Below are 19,916 nucleotides of genomic sequence, written 5' to 3'. Positions count from 1 at the left end.
CTTATAGCCTTCTCCAGCTTTGTGAGCGTCAACTTTTTTCAGTTTCAGTTTTCTAGACAACTGCTTAGAAGAACCCATGGTGCTTATTGTTGGGCGAAGGTCAGATGAGTCTGGGCATTTAAAACCTTTGAGATTGACATCACCTGGTCTTCCCAGACGATGATTGAGAACAATCCATGACACTGGCAGGTCTCAGCTTTGCAAAGGGGGCAGTGCATGCTATAAATTCTGCAGGGTGCCCAAACTTTTGCAGACGCCATTTTTTTGTTTTCTGTTATTTTGAAAGTGTAAATGATGGAAATAAAATCTAACTTTTGTTGACATATTTTAAGAATGTCTAATCTGTAATTTGATGCCTTTTGGAGATTTGTCCATCTTTCCTTGGCTTCTTTATGCACATTAATACAAATTTTTAGCTGGGGTGCCCAAACTTTCGATCCCCACTGTACTTCTGTAACTAGTCTTTACATATATATACACTACGAAGCACTGGGCAACAGTAGTAAACTATTAAGTATAGGAGCACTTTCCTAACAACCCCTGCTTCTGCCCTGGGAAGACCCCCAAACAATAGGAAATATGGGACTTTAAGGGCAACATGAAAAGTGCTGAGGTATGGAAAAACTTATTACAACATCTAAAAGATGCACAATATTGGTGTTGTGATAAAACATAACACAATGTACTAAGTACTATATGGCTGCAATAGTAGAAATATCCAATATAACCAGCAAGGTCAAGATGAAATGTCCGCCTTATACTATTGGAACATCACCAATGGAGATCTGATGCGTTTCAGATTAATCGCTTTCATCAGGGGTACGTTCTGGAGGAAGATGGTAAGTTCTATAATATGAATAAATTATAATAAGCATAGACAAACAGCAAATCAAACAGATTGAATAATTTACATACAAAAGAACAAAACCATCGATCAAATTCAGCCGTATCTGTATTAAAACATCTATCATCGTCTGCTGGCACCTCTAGAGGCCACCATGAAAAATGCACGCCCAACCTAAACAGCTTCACACTGAGACTGCCAAAGAAAGGAGGGGAAGGGGAAGAAGCAAGAAAAGATCCTAGCTCACTATAGGGTGCAAGACAAAAGAAGCACTATTTGAATATATACTGTGACATAGGGACCAAATTGAGAAATGGATACCAGTCAATGTGTCCAAGTCACAGCAGTGCATTGCATCTTTGTGACATTGGTAGCATAAGGATAATAAAAAAATATATTCTATACCTCCATTCACCGTAGGGATGTACAATGATTGATTTATAAATAAATAACTAGGATTAATGTCCACTTACAGGTTAGGTAAGTTGAAGTAGGCAGAATGGTGAGGGCCCAGTTTCAAGATGGTATGGTATGAACTGCAATATATTCAGAAATGAACAGAATCTATAAATTAGAAGGGGTAAAGAAGTCAATAAAGGAGACCTTCAGATCCTAATTTTTTTGGCCCTCCATGGAATACATGAGTCTCCTACCCTTCAACAGGAACGCTTCATAAAGAGGCATACAAAAACATGTTAACAGTGTCTTATAGAGTGTCCGTATACTAGGTCTCACCTGGTCCCCTCGCAATTGGAATTTGGATGTTGTGGAAATCATCTTTACCGGGAATGCCCACAGTATTGCTTCTGGTAGAAATAGGCTGCCTTAAATAGTGTGCGCCGGACGCCCACACATGCGCACAGCAACCTCCTCGCACTGCGCATGATCCAAAGGGAAACTCAAGCGGTCTCCTAGGCAAAATACAGCTTATACATGGATGGCCATGGGTTCCAATTCTGTTACTGCTTGCTGGAAACTCCCCTTTTATATAATATCACAGTCCTCCAATTGGTGTTTGTGACCCAGTTAGCAGGGACAGGATGTACGTATCTATAACCAACTAACTCTGGTAATTTAAAGAAGTAGGGCCAAAGCTCTTTTGTCCCCACTTCTCCTTGGGATCATGGAAATACACTGCATTCTGCACTCCTGTGACCTGTTGTCGGCAGACGTCACCAAACCTGTCTAGGCTCTGGAAAGATATCAACTTTAAAGTTGGAATCCACCCAGATTCCTGACTGGTAGCTAGCTCAGCTGAGGGCTGAGCCAACCGCTCCTGCTCCCTCCACAGCCTGGTGCTCCAGTGACTGCTAGAGGGGCAGAGCAGAGAGTCGGTCACCAGCACTCTGCTTACTGAAGACCAAGAACTGAGTGATCAATGGTGTTTCGTCACTCAGTGAGGAGGTGGTGTGGGACAGGCACAGCATCAGAGCAATGCTGCATCCACCTAGGTGAGTATAAATGTTTTGGTTTTTTTGTAATTCCAAGTTTTTCTTTCTACAAGCGACAGCTATTTACAAAGAGACAGAGGGCAGCAGATCTCTACATACACAGTATATATTCACCATTTTCTTCGCAGTAAATAAAGCATATTGACATTTGGTCAGATACCATCATTTTGCTCTTTTATATTCTTTTTAGAAAACCTGTGCTGACATTTTGGGGAATTAACTAAGCTTTTTGTGCAATTATAATGGCACAGGAAACTGTCAGGAGTGGCATGTGCCACATTTACTGAGCAGATCTGCACCACCTGCACCAGTTTTTATTTCAGAGTAATATAGAAACTAGATCTGCCCCTAATTAACAAATTTAATATGGTAGATTCCTTCAAGGTGTGGCCTTGTTGTACTGTATGTAAGCTGTCAGCAGTCTGCCCATGCAGTGATTACATTACACAAGCAGAGTCTGCAGTGAACTGAGCTGGGGTCAGGATTGGAAGATGCAGCTCCAGCTCTCATGTTCTCTGTGTTGTTTTCCTTCAGACAAAGCCAAACAGAAATCAGAATGTTATTAATTAAGAAAAGGGCTTGCATCCCTTTGTTAATTAGGAGCAACATCTGACCCATTTTTTATGTTTTGAAGAGTGGTGCAAGCATTGTGTTTGCACCAATCTGTTTTAATTCCCCCATTATATTTTGTAGATTTTTACTTTCACAAAATGCAATCGCTGCATGCTTTTTTCCTATGACCTGTATGAGCAGAGTAGATACAGCCAAGTTTTTTCCGTTTTACAATATGTTTTGCTTGAGAATGCCATGGTTTGGACATTGCACTTGATTAGTTTCAGTGATCTTTATGACGACTAAAAGACTGCTGATCGAATGAGCACTTCTCGGTGAGGCTGTGCTTTCAATCCAGCTAATGGAAGTTGCTAAATATTGAGTTGAAATCTGCGGATAATCTTTTTTTTTTTTTTTTTTTTTTCAAGTGTGTGTGTGTGTGTGTGTATGTGTGTGTATGTATGTGTGTGTGTGTGTATATATATATATATATATATATATATATATAAATAACTTTTGTAAAAGTTTATCTTCTTTCCAATGTTGGTCATTGCATATATTCAGTCTGATGAATAGAAGATCTTTAGTGACATTTTTATTTGTTTTATACTTAATTAAAAAAACAGTGTGAGATCATTTAAAACTGTCTATATTTGTACTTTTAATAAAATGGATACATCTGTGCTTTCCATTCTGTACAATAAGGAACATAACAGTCAAAATAAAACAAACAAAATGGGTATTGGCATAACATACTGCTATGTAGTTTGTTAGCACCGTAGGAAAAAAAAAAAAAAACTCTTGTTCCAAGTAGCTTCTTGATTAACTCCACAGTCCTCCAACTGTATTCCCCCATAGTCCTCTGACTTCCCAGCATTTTGAATGAATGGATATTGGGTATTCAACGTGTATTGTTATTTAATACATCTGTCCCCTTTTTGCAATAATCTACTGACTTGAAAAATACAAACATGTCTCTCTCTCTATCGTCAAATGTATGTGAAATAATCTAAAGATGTCATCCTGTAACCACTTGGTGGAGAAGGAGACATTTTATTGATAATTCTGCTGATAGTTTGTGCATGGTCTGGCAGTTAAAAAGTCATTCTATAGAGATAATGTACACATTTTTACTGACAAACATTCATGCTTGTGCCTATAGAATGAGGCTGGGGAATACTTTGCGCAAATTCATAACACTGACCGCTCTTGGGTAAAAACAATAACCAATAGACCCTGAAGGAAATGTGTGCCATGGTCTGATTTGGTCTTAAAGGTACATAAACATTTCCCATGCTAATCTTTAACAGTATCGCAGTTCATCTCCCAGTAAATCTGTGCTGAGGAAGTATGGAGGCTACCATTTTAATGTGTCCTAAAAATTCTAGGTGACCATTGTCTTGCTAAATCAAACATAACCATGGCTGCAATAATAACCTCATATTAACATACACTTTTGCCCTCATTATTATAAGGGTTGAGTAAAGTATAGTATAATTTTAAGTTTGTTAATATTGGTCAGTATCTACATTCAGTTAATTATTTCTCATAGTGAAAATGCAGACCATACTTTTTATTGTGATTACTTGTACAAAACGATGAACATTTTATGCTTGCTCAGGTAAGTTGACAATACAGATAAAATATTATAACATAAGAGCTGGTGTATGAAATGGGGACTCATGGGGACTGAAATCTCATTCTTGCTAATTTAAAATTAATACCTCAAACATCTGTCCCCCTTTGGCAAAATTGCTGGTTTATTTGAATTGTCCCCTTCCTATTATTGGGTTTGGCTTTCACATCCATTCAACCCCATTGATGACATTATCAATCACTGCTCACCATGTGCCTTCCCAAGATTCATGCATAACCGCTTTTTAAAGATATATAGACTATCATCCACTATTGATAATATTACAGTCAAAGTTGTGGCTTCCATTCACCTTTCCATTTGTTTGTTGATGTTACATTTTCATTTTATATTTCGGTAGGAGTAATTTTTTTTCCTTTTTTTGTTTTTTTTTTCTCCTTGTGTCACCAGTGCACCTATTCCATTCTTCCATCGCTGTGCTCCTGTGAACATTTCCTGCTATGCCAAGTTTGCAGAAGCCTTGATCACTTTTGTCAGTGACAATAGTGTCCTGCACAGGCTGATTAGTGGAGTAATGACCAGCAAAGAAATTATTATTGGACTTTGCTTTTTGTCACTAGGTAATGGCTTTTCTGATTATTAGACTTCATTGTGTAGTACTGTTCTAGAAAATTTACCATCTTTTAATTATTGTGGGGCTAAAACGTATATGTTTGTTGTGTTACTAAGAGTGACGTTGGCCCTGAAATGTGCTTATTATTGCACAACCAGTGCTCATGTCTTGCAAACTTTAGCAGTTTTCATAATTTTGCTCCATCTTTATGCCTTTGGAATTTAAAATTTCTATTCCCGTACCTTTTTCATCATATTTTAAATTTCATGGGAGTAGATGAAAATGTTGTCTCTCCGGGGTGTTTCAAATGTGATTTGTAGTGAGCATTTGTTATGCTGCTAACTGTGCTATTATATTGCAGAAATGAAAAGTGAACTATATACATATACAAGTATATGAACTGTAGGGTAAATGAATACATGTTTACCCTCCTTATTAGCTGCATTTTATAGTAATAGCAACTTATTTGGGTATCAAACTTCTTACAAATCATAGGTTGGTGCATAGGTACATAGAGTTTAAACCGGTCAAGGAGCACTGCTATGTATCCATCTGTTACTAAAGTTTATCAGAAACCAGTTCAAAATTTCAAGAACCTAAATTGTTAGATGACTAAAATCTTGCCAGCTGTTTAATAGCTAATTTGCTGCTTCAGTGAAGCTCTGGACAGTTTTTAAATAAAGTAGGGAGTTATACAGACCTCCTGTTTGATTTTTTTTTTTTTATTATTGTCTGTGAGATTATAACCTTTCCTCACTCTACTACAGAAGTATTTTATAGCAGTGGGCATGCTTATTAGAGAGATTTCCTCACTTCCTGTGCTTGTGACTCGCCAGCAAGTGATGTGAAATTTCTGCAGCAGGTAAATGGATAGTAATTAAAACCTGACAGAGGCTCTAAATATTCCCCACCCGACCAAGTATATCATAATTGGTTCATAATTGCTACTCAACAATCAATACACTAAAAGTTTACATATGTATATTTTCTATAAGGGTGTACTCCAAGAAGTAAATTTGGGGAACCTGCATATTTTCTAAATGTCCATCCTGGCATTTATTGTTGGCTGCTGGTTGCCCTAATCGCAAAATCCTACTGAATCATGTGCAATTAATTTAAAATTCTGGCTTGGTCATTAGTCTGCCCACTATTGGCTGAATGTGTCTATGGTCAAAATGTAAAATCACATATAAATTTCCACATAGTGTTTGAATTATTTGTAGCCCACTCTGATTAATTAAAATGATCTTGAAGTTTGTAAACTTTGTGAAGATCCCCACATATTTACATTTACAATTCTATGACTCATATTCACTATGCCCTGTATGAACTAGAGAGGTGCTGAGAGAGAGTTTCAGGAAACACACAAATCATCACTGATTGCAGGCAGCAAGGTATAATGAAATATATAGTCCCTACAATTTTGTAAATTAAACCAAAGAAATGAGCGGAGGAGAAACTGCAAAGCATACAGAGAATCAAGTAACTTGTTAATAGAGATGGCCAGCAGACAGGCAGCGCTCACGACAAAGGAGGACAATTTTCAAGTAAGCTCATATTTGATTCTCAAAAAGAACTATTGTTTGTATTGCTATTACAATGATAATATTCTAAAATAATAATATGCTGTGGCTACAGATCTCCTTTTTAAGTATGATTTTGTTATTGTATGCTTTAGGTTAATGTGTGTAATAGCTCTTTGATTTATTTATTTTTTTAATATGCAGGTGTTATGCATTACCTGTGCACATGTTCACTTTAAAGTATTTAAACAAGCTGTTACAACACTTCACAACAAGCCCTCAATCATCTCTGTGTTTCTAAGCATTGTGGAGCAATTAATTTCAAAGTTCACAAAGCAGACATTGAAATCTCTGATGTTTTTGTTTTTTTACAAGAGAACAAATCTTGGTAGCTTGCTAGACTTCTACTGTAAGCAACCAGAAGGTGTTTCTAAGCTGTTAGAAACTGAATGAAAACTCAAACGTGATCTTTGAAGATCTTTGAAAATGAATAACTTAGTTATATGGAGCTAAAGAGATTATAGGTGGCTTGTTTTATTGCTTGTTGAAGCTGAATTCCAGGGGGGAAAAAAAGTTTCCCTGCAGCCTCTGCAATTCAAAGTTTGAAGCTGAAGATTTAGGTATGATTTTTCATCCCTGTGGAAGCTAGAGATTATTGTATTAGTCACCACTACTACAGTGATAGCAGCAGTCTTCCGGATCCAGTGGCAACTCTTCTGCATAGTAACCACAGGGGGGTTGCTTACCAGGTGTTTTCTGATTGGATGAGTTGGAGAGGCAGAAAAAGTGACATCACGTTTGCCACTTAGTCCAAAGAACCCAGAAGACTGCTGCTATCACTATAGTAAAAGCATTTTCTACAATGATTTCCTGCTTCTCCAAGGATTGATCATGTATGAGAGATGCATACTTACATCGGCCTCAGCTGGACCAATGTACCTATGCAAGAAAAATCATACCTAAACTTCAGCTTTACTTGCTCCTTTAGATCCAGGGGACCAAAATAATTGGTTTTACTTTCCCAATCATCTGTTTCTGCAGGCTCGCTCCTGACTGTATGACTGGTCTCTGCAGCTTCTTCTAATTTTCCCACATCATTAAAGTGGTAGTAAATTTCTGAGATAAAAAAATGAAAGCATATCCTTCTATAGTGTGTACTTGCCTCAAGCACCTAGTGTGATGTGATTCCTGCCCTGTGTCTCTTTTCTCTGCTATCTACATGAGTTATTGCTGACAGGTTGTGCCAACTCAAAGTAATCGAGAGAGAAGGGGAGGGGAACTACATCACACAGACTGTGATTGACAGCCTCTGCTGTGCATGTTTCCCTAGAAGATTGTGTAGAGGGAGGGGTCCATTATTTTCACTCAGGTCTCAGATAATATTCAGCTCACCTCTCTGAGCTGTGCAGTGTGTGTTGTTAGATCCCCACCTCTTACCTCTATAAGCCCAGAAAAGCAGAGTACATTCTGCAGAGAAGATTCTGTCTACAGATAAACCGGTACAACTTATGTAGGAGGATTTGTTTAAGTTCTCTGTATAACCACTTTAAGTCCAATGCAGAGCTCAAAGCTCTGCATTGGATGTGAGGATACCAAAGGACAATCCACTGCTGGAGGGAAGCTGCCGAGGCAACAGAGAGTAAGATTTTAATCCTTGCAATGCTGGTGCAGCCCCAGGGAACATTTTTTTTCTTACCCGTGAGATGGGCTTTAATAGTTTAATGTCCATATTCTGAGCACAGGTGCACTTTAACTTTCTCAAAGTTCTAAAAATGTCTGATAACTGAGAATCTAATCTTACTCTATTATGTTATTTTTTTTTTTTAATAAAAGAAATTCTGGATGTATTTGATATCACTTCATTGTTTTGATGCAATTTAGGCTGATGCTTGATTTGATGCTTTTTAAAGCAGAGTTTCAGTTGTTTTGTGTTTTATTAAAAGTCAGCAGCGTCCCTTCTCTCCTTCTTTCCCCGGTGCCGGCATCTAAACTGTGGGCACCAGGCCACAGACAGCCCCTCCACATTCACAGCCAGGTGCCCACTGCGCATGCACGAGTCGCACTGTGCATCCTGATTTCTCTGGCAGTCTTCTGAGACCTGTGAAGGTTCCAAGGAGACTGCGGGATGAAGGAGGGGGGCTGAACTTCCGGCTCACTTTGCCACGGCGAAGTGAGCTGGAAGTGGGAGTGGGTACCTGTGAAAACCAGGTATCCACTCCCCCCTCTCCCACAAAAGGTGCCAAATATGGCAGTGGAGAGGGGGGAGGAGGCAAACAAGCAGAGCTTCCACTTTTTGTTCTGGCCCCTGCCACCTCCCCAAAAAAATTAGCAGCTACAAATACTGTAGCTGCTGACTTTTAATAGTAGGGCACTTGCCTGTTTGGGAATCCAGCGGTGTCCACACCCCGAGCCAATTCTTCAATCTGCTGTCGGGTGCTAGCACTGCCATCTTGACTAAGTGAAACTGGTGGTGAAGCCTTGCGGCTTCACCGCCAGTTTCCTGCTGCGCATTTGTGAAGTACGCTGTGGTTTGTGAATGGGTCACAGTCCTCTGGGACTTTGGAAGTGTCCCATAGAACTGAGGAGGGGGGTCCCAAACTTCTGGCTCAGTTCGCCATGGCAAACTGAGCCGGAAGTGGGAGCAGGTACCCGCTCCCCCCTATAACGTGCCAAATGTGGAAGTGGAGAGGGGGGAGAGGAGGTGGAACTCCGCTTTAAGTTTTTCAGTTTCATGTTGACCATTATCTTCCAAGGTTTGTACACTATTTTACATAGCTTTTGTAGCCTGCAAACTAACCTTTAACTTTCTTATTGTGCATTTAATTTATATCAGTATATACAGTATCCTGGCATATTTTGCATAGGTTTAAAAAATGCATAAGACCATTCAAATCACACCCTGCTCTGTGGAACTAATTTCCCTTCTGCAGTCATGTCAGTTAGCCCACAGCTCTGGATTATTAAATGATACAAAAGCAGCTGGAAGGAAACCATTCAAACACAGGAACATGCAAAATCCATGTTGAGTGTTAATGGTAGGATTGCATCCTATTGAACATTGAGAATAGGCACAGTGATTTTACTTTCACACTAGCACTGAAACTCCGTGATCGCCAAGCCTGCAAATTCCCCCTGATTGACAGATGTCATAGGGTGAAAATGGACCTCTGTTCAGCTCATTCATGACAAAACAAGGTTTCTACATGACAAAACATGTCTGCTCGGGCCCACATATTTGTAGACACAAAATGCAGACAGTTGTCCCGAAACTGAGCTTCACACCCTATGTAACAAGCTTTGCAAATCAGTTGAGATCACGGTTATCATTCTAAAACGTTATACATTTAAAGTGGCCTATTATTGTAAATGTATTTCTCAGTTACAATGCAGTTGCAGCTTGACTGCATCTTCCCACACAGCTCCATTTATTTTCAGGTTTGTGTATGCTTAGCTTTGAGCACTAGAGATTATTCACAGGCAAGGCTGAGAGGTAAAATCAATACAGTAGTTGGCAGAAAGTAGGCACGTCTGATACAGAAGGCCACCTATAACACTTTGCTGACACATTGTCATCTGTAATACAGATAAGCATTCTGTTGCCATACTGCACATCTCTACATCAAGTCAGCAAAGCTTTTCTGTGCAATTTAAAGCAAAGTAGTGTGCTGATGATCTCAGATTTCCGACAAGCAAAATATATAGTCTTCCAGAGCTTTGTTGCTTACCTGTTTTTTTCCCCCTTGTGTTCTATAATGGAAACCTGTGCTGGGAGAAATACAGGGTTGCCATTAACCTCTTCTTGTGAAAATCTTAGTTGCTAAAGCCAACCATAGCTGGATTGAAATTCGGCTGGTTCAGCAGGGACTAGCCGAATTTCAATATATCTATGGGCAGACTAGTTGTACAGAAGTTGATCTCTCGATCAAGTAAAAATTTTCCAACAGGCTGGTTGTACAGAATTTTTCAGTGCTCCCAGCTATAGCCAGCAGTGCTAATGAGTGTAATCTGACAGCGTGGACCCTTCAGGTCTGGAGTGGATTGGGGTGTAAGCCTCACGCCAAAAAAAAAAAAAAAAAGTGTGAGGTCCACTCCAAAAATCCATACCAGGCACTTATCCAAGCATGCAGGAAAGGGGGGGGATGAGTGTGTGCTTCTTCCCCTCCTGAACCATACTATGTCACATGCCTCTGGCAAGGCACCTTGTCCCCATGTTGATGAGAACAAGGGCCTCTTCCCCACAACCCTGGTTCTGTGGTTGTAGGGGTGCGATGGGTGACATATCAGAATCTGGTATGGAGTCTTATGACCTCAATTATGGTCAATGATGGCACTTATTGAACCCACCCATTTGTTGCTGTCATTCAGTAAACAAAAGGGCGGGGGGGGGGGGGGAATTTAACGAGGTGGCATCACCAGGTGACCATGCTCCTGGTCAATGACATCATAACTGGGCGGGGTCATCCGGTGCAGTCTCCTAACAAGCAATGCAAAAATGGACTGTTTGTCCATTTACATTTGTTTAGGTCCACTTCCGTCTTTTAAACAGAACAAAATTATATAGACTTCCATTAGAGTTCCACTAAAAAAACGGATGATTATCTGTTTTACATCCATTTGCCCATAGGAATGCATTGCTGTCCATTTTCCATCCGTCAACGGGTGAATAAAAAAACGAACAGACAGTTCGCTAGTGTGAAAAGGGCCTAAATGACCTGGGAATAATCACTCTGGGTTGAGATAATGCAAAACCCTGCGCAGTTCCAAACTCTCTTCTTTAATGGGATTATACAATTCTTTTTGCCTATTTCCTCTAAATTACTTCTATTGAGTAGTAGTGTGCGCAATAGGTTGCTCATTTATCTATTTTATAGGCTTTAATCTTTGCTACAAAAAATGTTATCAGTAATTGTCTATTTTGAAAATCCGTTTTTGGTATGCAGTGACCTACAAACTATTTACAATGTGTTATCTTATTTTTCTTGCAGTGCTTTCAATGATTTTGATGGTTATAATCAGATACATCTCCAGAGTGCTTGTTTGGATCTTAACCATCTTGGTCGTGCTGGGTTCTCTTGGTGAGTGTTACAGGCCTTTTGCTATCTACATGAAATAAAAAAAGTATGTGTGCATGTGCAGTATGTATACAAAGTAAATTAATAATCATGATATGAGCCATGTTAGGAAATGGAAATCGGTGACCTTATGAGTGCCATTTTAAAGATGAAAAACTAAGGGCAAAAGTTTGTTTTTTCATTTTGGAAAGAGGAGGGAGGTTTAATACACCTCAGGTGTTTTTTGCCATCTATCTGAAAATGGAGATTAGACCCCAGATCTCTCCTCTGCTCTTCAAAGCATCAGTTTAAACCCAGACCAGTTTGATCTGATACTTTCACAGGCCCACAACGACCCATTTTTACATTTGACCGAAACCGAAAGTGACAAAAAAACATTGTTTCCAGTTTCTTAGACCATAAGGATGATCAGGGATGTTCTAGTTCTTGGTCATCTCTATGGTCAGCTAGCAGAATCACTGGCGTCTGTCTAGGGCTCTCTGGTAGGACTGGAGAGCCCAGGAAGGTGGCAGGGGGACCCCCTTCTGCCTCTTGTAAAAGTGGTCCAGCTGCTAATTATCTGCTTGGATCGCTTTTACATTACGTTTACATTATTCAGCATCACCCACTAAAAAAAAGATCCTGGGACCATGACTGCCGTTTTGGGCAGAAAATGGTTAAAAAGCCATTTTCAATAATTTTTTTAAAATCTGCAGCTTTCATTAAAATAATACCGAGTGATTGTGCTACTAAGGCCCCTGTTATAAAGCGACAACACTTTGTCCCTATCTCCCAGTTCTGCTTTCACCATTGTTCCTTGTCCATACCTGCATTGCACAGGCATGTTTTGGTTGTTTACAGCATCTGGAAACCCACCCTCAGGAATGACATGCAGTTGATGTTTGAGCGAATGTACTGTACATAGGCACTTTCCGACCACCTAACTGGGAAAATACATTATTACTTTGACTTTTAATACTGGGTTATGGCTGCAGCTAGATGCCATAACCCTGGTATTAAAATTTTCCTCAGTCTTTCTGCTAAAAGATCAGAGTGGCTGAATAGCAGCAGCCGGAGGGGTCGCCACTTTCTGGTGGTTCTCTGGCTTACTTGGATGATCGGTGAGCCAGGGAACTGATCCGGAACTTGCAGCAGCTGGCCACAGATGTGCAGAGGAAAGATTGCCTCCACCCATCTCATATGGCCTTAGAGGGCCAGAGCGATGTCATGACGTCACTCCTGGGTCACAGCCGATGTAAACAAGCCTTTTTTTTTTTTTTTTAAATCTTCTGCTTTCCATTATAAAGGAGAGAGAGAGATATGGGGTCTTATTGACCCCCAGATGTCTCCATAAAGAGTACATGTTATGCCTTCTTTCTATCACAAGGGAAGTTTACATTCCTTGTGATAGGAGTAGAAGTGATCAAAAAATGTAAAGGGACAGTGTAAAAAAATAAATAATAATAAAAAAAAAAATTAAAGCGCCCTCATCCTCCTGTGCTCTCGTGCAGTGGTAAACAAATACGTAGGTCACACCCACATATGTACAGGGTGTTTGCACCACACATGTGAGGTATTGCCATGAAAGTCAGAGCAAGAGAAATAATTCTAGCTCTAGACCTCCTCTGTAACTCTAAACTGGCAACCTGTAAAAAATGTTAAAGCTTCACCTATGGAGATTTTTAAGTACTGTAATTTGGCGCCATTCCACAAGGGTGCACAATTTTAAAGCATGACAAAATGAATATCTATTTACTCAGCGTAACATCATCTTTCATACTTTAGAAAAAAATGAGTTGTATTTAAGTTTTCTTAAATTCATTAAAGTGTATTTTTTCCAAATACATTGCATTTGAAAAAACGCTGCCCAAATACTGTGACAAAAATTGCAACGGCCACAATTTTATTCTCTAGGGCCTCTACCAAAACAATAATGTTTGGGGGTTCTATGTAATTTTCTAGCAAAAAAATACTGATATTTACTTACAAAAAGTGTCAGAATAGGCCTGGTCTTTACGTAGATACACCGGAAGTGGCTGCTGGAAATAAGCAGTGCTGGTATGAAAACAAAGGAAAAAAGGTGAAAACAAGCATTTATTTTTAATTAAGAGTGGAAAATCTAGTGCGGATCTGCATATAAACCAACCAGCTTCCAAGTTTTATTGTCACTGTTAATTGAACGAGCTGAGGTTAGAAGCTGATTGGCTACCATGTGGAGCTGCTCCAGATTCTGAGTACACCAGTTTTAGTAAATCTCCCCCATTGTGTCACTGCACACAAACTAAATGAAGCTCTTTTGCTGCCACATCTGAAAATTGCAGTCCTGCCACCCCTGTGAATGAGGCCTTATAGTTTGTGTTTGTTAATTGAGAGTGTCTATAACAAAAATTCTGTTGCTTTTCTAATAAAGATCTTCAGACAGTAAATTTAAGTTAAAAAAAAAAAAGTTCATATTTTGTTTATACAGAATTTGTGTCCTTTTCTTTAAAGCAAAATAAAATATAATAATTATAAATAGCCATTTTCTGGGCCTATGGGCATTTGTGAGCCTTTGGATAGTGTTTCCACGATCTAGCTAAATGCTATATGATTCTGTTGATGTGCAGTATGTTCCCAGCTCTTAAAAAAATGTTATGAGAGGTTAGTGCCTAATGGTTGCAAATCGGTTGGCCTATAAAGTTGTTGCTCCAAGGTTTTGTCAAATTGTGCATGTGAAATATTTTCACTTTACAGGTACAAGTTATCTGCAAATGCTACTGATTTAGACTTGTGAACTTTTCAATTGACCCTGTGTCACTGAAGGACAAGCAAGATTTATTCCTTGTTAGGATAGCTGAGAAAAATTATCAAGCTGTTCTCCATTTTGTACCTCTTATCAGAGAAATGGTGTGATTTGTAATGCTGGAAACTTACAATGTGGAATGAATGAGAGAGAACATCATTAGCTAGCGGTTTTCAAATCCCTGTAATGTGTCCCTGGTTACACCTACAAGCCATTCATTCAATAAATCACATTGAAAACTTCACTCATTCAGACTCCCAGGGTCTTTTTGTCATATCAAGTAGGTCACCTTTCATGAGCACTATGAAAGGAAACATATTCATCACTTTGTCTTGGATGCTTGAATGACATCCTGTTATTGATGAGCATTATAATCTATTGGCTTCCACATTTCATTTTATGCCCTAATAGTAAAGACCACAACATAGATGCAATACGGTTTTATGGTGTTAAATGCTTGCATAACACAGGATGGTTGTTTTGAGTGACCCTGTCATTTTCTTAGAGTAGCTATAAATCATTGCAGCACAGAATTCCTGACCCTTAGGCTTTTGCTTTTTAGTATAGCTTTATCCTCAAATGCAGCATTCCATGACTTCAGTTTTGTTTGGTTTGCATGTGTGCAGCACGTGAGACTGTCCATTAACCTAAAAAGTGCAGCGCAAACCAACAAAAAATGTACGTACTGCAATGCATATAATGTGACAATGAACTCAATAGAATCTCACTGTACTTAAACCAGTGTATATATACCAACAGATACTCTTACTGAATAAATAATCAGATTAAAAAATAGTGTCTCAAAAAAGCTTTTAAAGCATAATAACGTCATAGTTTGGAGTTCAACATGTCTTGGGAGGGAAGAAATCTCCAACCCAGTGTCATGGTTTTTGTGCAAAAACCAGCAGGGTGTGTATCCAAGCTCACACAGCCCTTATAATAATGGTCTGGTGAGAGCACAGGGCAGTTGCAGTTTCTGCCATTCAGGATATATGGTTGTTCCTATCAGTGACTGCATCCCTTATGAGGAGAACCTATTGCCCAAGGACTGTGAAAGTCAGTACAGCAGGTTTGGAAGGCTAAGAGGGGGTCTAGGAGGCTGAGAAAGCTGAGGCTGCCAGCAGGTTCAGGGAGGCTAGAGGAAGTCTGGAAGTCTGTGAGAGTGAGGGGGGCTGGAGATCCCTGTTTGGTGACCAGGAGTGGGCCATTGCGGTGAGGTACTTCAGTTGAGGCTGAGTAGTCCTTCAGAGCCAAGTGGCTTAGTATTTTTACATTATTTGTATTTTCTGGAGAAGAACCCATGCATGGGTAATCCGCATGTGTTGGACTGTTACTTTTGATTTTCTTTTAAAGTTTGCTACCACACCCTGGACTATAGTCCGGAACTGATGTGAGCTGCACACACACTTTTTATATACACTATATTGCCAAAAGTATTGGGACACCCCTCCAGGTCATTGGATTCAGGTGTTCCAGTCGCTTCCATGGCCACAGGTGTATAAAATCAAGCACCTAGGAATGTAGACTGCTTCTACAAACATTTGTGAAAGAATGGGTCGCTCTCAGGAGCTCAGTGAATTAAAGCATGGTACTGTGATAGGTTGTCACCTGTGCAATAAGTCCATCGTGACATTTCCTTGCTACTAAATATTCCACGGTCAACTGTTAGGGGTATTATAACAAAATGGAAGCAACTGGGAACAACAGCAACTCAGCCACGAAGTGGTAAGCCACGTAAAATGACAGAGCGGGGTCAGCTCATGCTGAAGCGCACAGTGTGCAGAAGTTGCCAGCTCTCTGCAAGGTCAATAGAAAACTTTGTGTGGCCTTCAGATTAGTACAACAGTGCGTAGAGAGCTTCATGGAATGGGTTTCCATGGCCGAGCAGCTGCATCCTAAGCCTTACATCACCAAGTGCAATGCAAAGCGTTGGATGCAGTGGTGTAAAGCACGCTAGCACTGGACTCAAGAGCAGTGGAGACTTGTTCTCTAGAGTGATGAATCACGTTTCTCTGTCTAGCAATCTGATAGATGTCTGGGATTGGCGGTTGCCAGGAGACTGATACTTGCCTGGCTGCATTGTGCCAAGTGTAAAGTTTGTTGGAGGGGGGATTATGGTGGGGGGTTGTTTTTCAGGGGTTGGACTTGGCCCCTTAGTTCCAGTGAAGGGAACTTTTAAGGCATCAGCATACCAAGACAATTTCATTCTCCCAATTTTGTGGGAAGAGTTTGGGGATGACCCCTTCTTGTTCCAACATGACTGTGTACCAGTGCACAAAGCACGGTCCATAAAGAACTGGATGAGTGAGTTTGGGGTGGAGGAACTTGATTGGCCTGCACAGAGTTCTGACCTCAACCCGATAGAACACCTTTAGAATGAATTAGAGCAGAGACTGCGAGCCAGGCCTTCTCATCTGACATCAGTGCCTGACCTCACAAAGGCACTTCTGTTCTGGAAGAATGGTCAAACATTCCCATAGACACATACCTAAACCTTGTGGACAGCCTTCCCAGAAGAGCTGAAGCTGTTACAGCTGCAAAGGGTGGGCCAACTCAATATTGAACCCTACAGACTAAGACTGGGATGCCACTAAAGTTCATGTGCATGCAAAGGCAGGCGTCCCAATACGTGTGTGTGTGTGTGTGTGTAATATTTGTGTGTTGGGATGCTTCATAAAATCTACATCAAAACCATTTCAAGTGTTTAAACTGAGAAAATGTACCATTTTAAGATAAAAATAAGGTCATTTTGAAATTGATGGCAGTAATACTTCTCAAACGTTTCATAAATTCTTCTTTTAACACTCTGTGTACATCTGGCAACTGAGAAGACTTGTTGCTAGAGATTTGGGAGACTCTTGTTGTCCCATTCTTGCCTGATATAGGATTCTAACTGCTCAACAGTCCTGGGCCTTCTTTGTTATATTTTTTGTTTTTAAGATGCACCAAATATTTTCAATTGGTGAAAGGTTTGGGCTGCAGGCAGGCCAGTTAAGCACCCGGACACTTCTACTAAGAAGCCATGCTGCTGTCACAGATGCAGAATGCGGTTTATCATTGTCCTGCTGAATTATGGAAGGCCTTCCCTGAAAAAGATGCCTCTGGATGTCAGCATATGCTGCTCTAAAACCTGGATATATCTTTCAGCATTGATGGTACCTTTCCAGATGTTCAAGTTGCCAATTGCATGCGCACTAATGCACCCCCATACCTTCAGAAGCTTTTGAACTGAGCTCTAATAACAAGCTGGAAAGTCCTTCTCTTCTTTAGTCCAGAAAAATCGGCACACTCAATTCTTCTGGCCACAGAGCAGTTTTCCACTTTGCAACAAACCATATTAAATGAGATTTGGCCCAATGAAGATAGTGACATTTCTGGATCATGTTCAAATATGGCTTCTTTGCATGATCAGAGTTTTACCTTGCATTTTTGGGTGGTATGGCAAACTGTGTTCACAGACAGTGATTTTTGGAAGTATTCTTGAGCCCTTGCAGTGATGTCCATCACAGAATCATGCCTAATTTTAATGCACATCTGAGGGCCCTTAAATTACAGGTATACAATATTGTGTTTCAGCCTTGTATCTTGTGCACAGAGATTTCTCTAGTTTCTAAGAATGTTTTGCTGATATTATGCATTAGAGTTGATAATATATTTAAAGTTTTTGCAATTTTATGTTGAGGAACCTTAAAGTTTTAAGCCCACAACAGTAAAATTAGTCTGTATATGCAGTAAGGCACGCTTGTTTTGCTCACTGTGGAACCCAGGGGGTTAATCCTCCACATTGTGTTAATAGGCTGTTTGATCCTGGCTTCTCTGATGCTCCCCTTCTTCTGTCCCCAATCCATCTGCTGATAGTACTGAGCTCTATGAATCAATCTCCACATACTCAATTTAGTGTGTATTGCTAGAAAGTTTTGTTTTTGTTTTTTGTTTTTTTTCTCTTTGAGGGTGCATGTGATCAGCACTGTCCAGATCAGGGGTCATGCAGCCTCACAGAACAGTCAGAGCAGAATGAAAACTCCTCCTACAAGATTAACCGGTGCTCAGCTGGACACTGATAGACTAAAATAATTGCATTTCCATGTTCTTTGTACTGTGGGAGACCAGATATAGTGAATGCAGGGTCCTCGGTTTAGTAACACTTTAATTGTTTGACAGTTTTTAGATGCAGCATTTCACAGATTGGTAAACCTCTGCTCATCTTTACATCTGAGACACTCTATCATTCCCTAAGATGTTCTTTTTATACCCAATCATGTTACTGACCTGTTGCCAATTAATCTGATCAGTTGCTACATGTTATTCCAGCTCTTCCTTGTTTGTATAACTTACTTTGCCACATTTTTATTGACCTGTCCCAACTTGCGTTCAAATTCTTCAATTTCAAAATGAGCTAATTTTTTTTCTTAAAATGGTACACTTGCTCAGTTTAAAAATGTATTTTTTCTATTTCCTATGGTAAATAAAATATTGGTTTATGTGATTTGCAAATCATTGCATTCTGTTTTTTATGTAGATTTTAAAAGTGTGAATGTGAAAGCATATTAATATTGTGTTAAGTGGAGTTGAATGCGGTCATTTGGAGTGTAATGCAATACTTTTCTTTTTCGCAGAGATCTAATGCTTTGTGGTTTCTGCAGTTAACTCTCCTATCAGGATATGGTAGAAATAGATGCTGGGGAACCCTCAGAATGGTGGCATTATTATCACCAGAAATAAAATTGCTATTTTGTTTTGGAGCTGTCTTTAATGTAGGTTGGTAGCATATTGCCTTGAGACACCTGATTCAAAATGGCGCATTTTGTTTTCAGTAGATGCAAGCTGGATTTAATTTTTTTTTTTTTTCAGTGCAGGTTTTTCTGTTCTTATACCTTTGATCAAAGATACTTTTTTTTCCGTTTATTAGGCGTTAATCACATTTTTCTTCACTTTTGCACAGGAGGTACAGGTGTTCTTTGGTGGATGTATTACGAGCACAGGAAATCGTTCAGTGAAGATCTTCCACCAGACCAACTTCAAGTTTCCAAAGACAACCAGCAAGCCTTGCTCATCTATGCCATTGCAGCCACTGTCTTTACCGTAAGGATTCTGTTTTAGGTTTATTATGCTGACTGTACATGAAACTGGGTCACCTCTTTCTCACTCCTTCACTTGTTTATTAATAGCAGCAGAGTGACAGTGGTAACAGCTGAGAATAGATGGTGAAACCTCTTCTAACTGAAACTGTGCATGTTAGCTGAGATTCAGCAAGCAGTTTTTGTTAACTACATCACCTTAAATTGCCTGTTACAGTGAAGGTATCCTCTGTGTGCTGCGCGGTTTGCACATCAGTTTTGTAGGAGCCAGTGATTTTTTTTCAGCCATTTTTATTACCCAATATTCATAGATATAGGTTACTGTTTACAAGAATCAGTTAATTTTCTGTGGCTGAAGAGGACGTTAATGCTGTCAGTGGTATTAAAGTATTCTATCCCTCATCACATACTTCCCAAAATAAGAATAC

General features: G+C 39.7%; 1 protein-coding gene across 3 annotated transcripts in view; it reads left to right on the top strand.

Annotated features, from left to right (window-relative positions):
* Nucleotides 1-19,916, top strand: part of SLC44A1 (solute carrier family 44 member 1) — a 182,359-nt gene that overhangs the window by 89,766 nt on the left and 72,677 nt on the right. For all 3 annotated transcript variants that reach the window (XM_089682620.1, XM_089682621.1, XM_089682619.1), the window contains exons 6-8: nt 4,892-5,061; nt 11,563-11,652; nt 19,353-19,492. In XM_089682620.1, coding sequence (XP_089538746.1) covers nt 4,892-5,061; nt 11,563-11,652; nt 19,353-19,492 — 400 coding nt within the window. The remainder of the gene's footprint in view (nt 1-4,891; nt 5,062-11,562; nt 11,653-19,352; nt 19,493-19,916) is intronic.

The sequence above is a fragment of the Staurois parvus genome, unplaced genomic scaffold (assembly GCF_062004578.1).
Source record: "Staurois parvus isolate SC_StPar_1 unplaced genomic scaffold, SC_StPar_1.0 ptg000292l, whole genome shotgun sequence".
Lineage (NCBI taxonomy): Eukaryota > Metazoa > Chordata > Amphibia > Anura > Ranidae > Staurois > Staurois parvus.
This window is presented reverse-complemented; position numbering and strand designations above follow the sequence as displayed.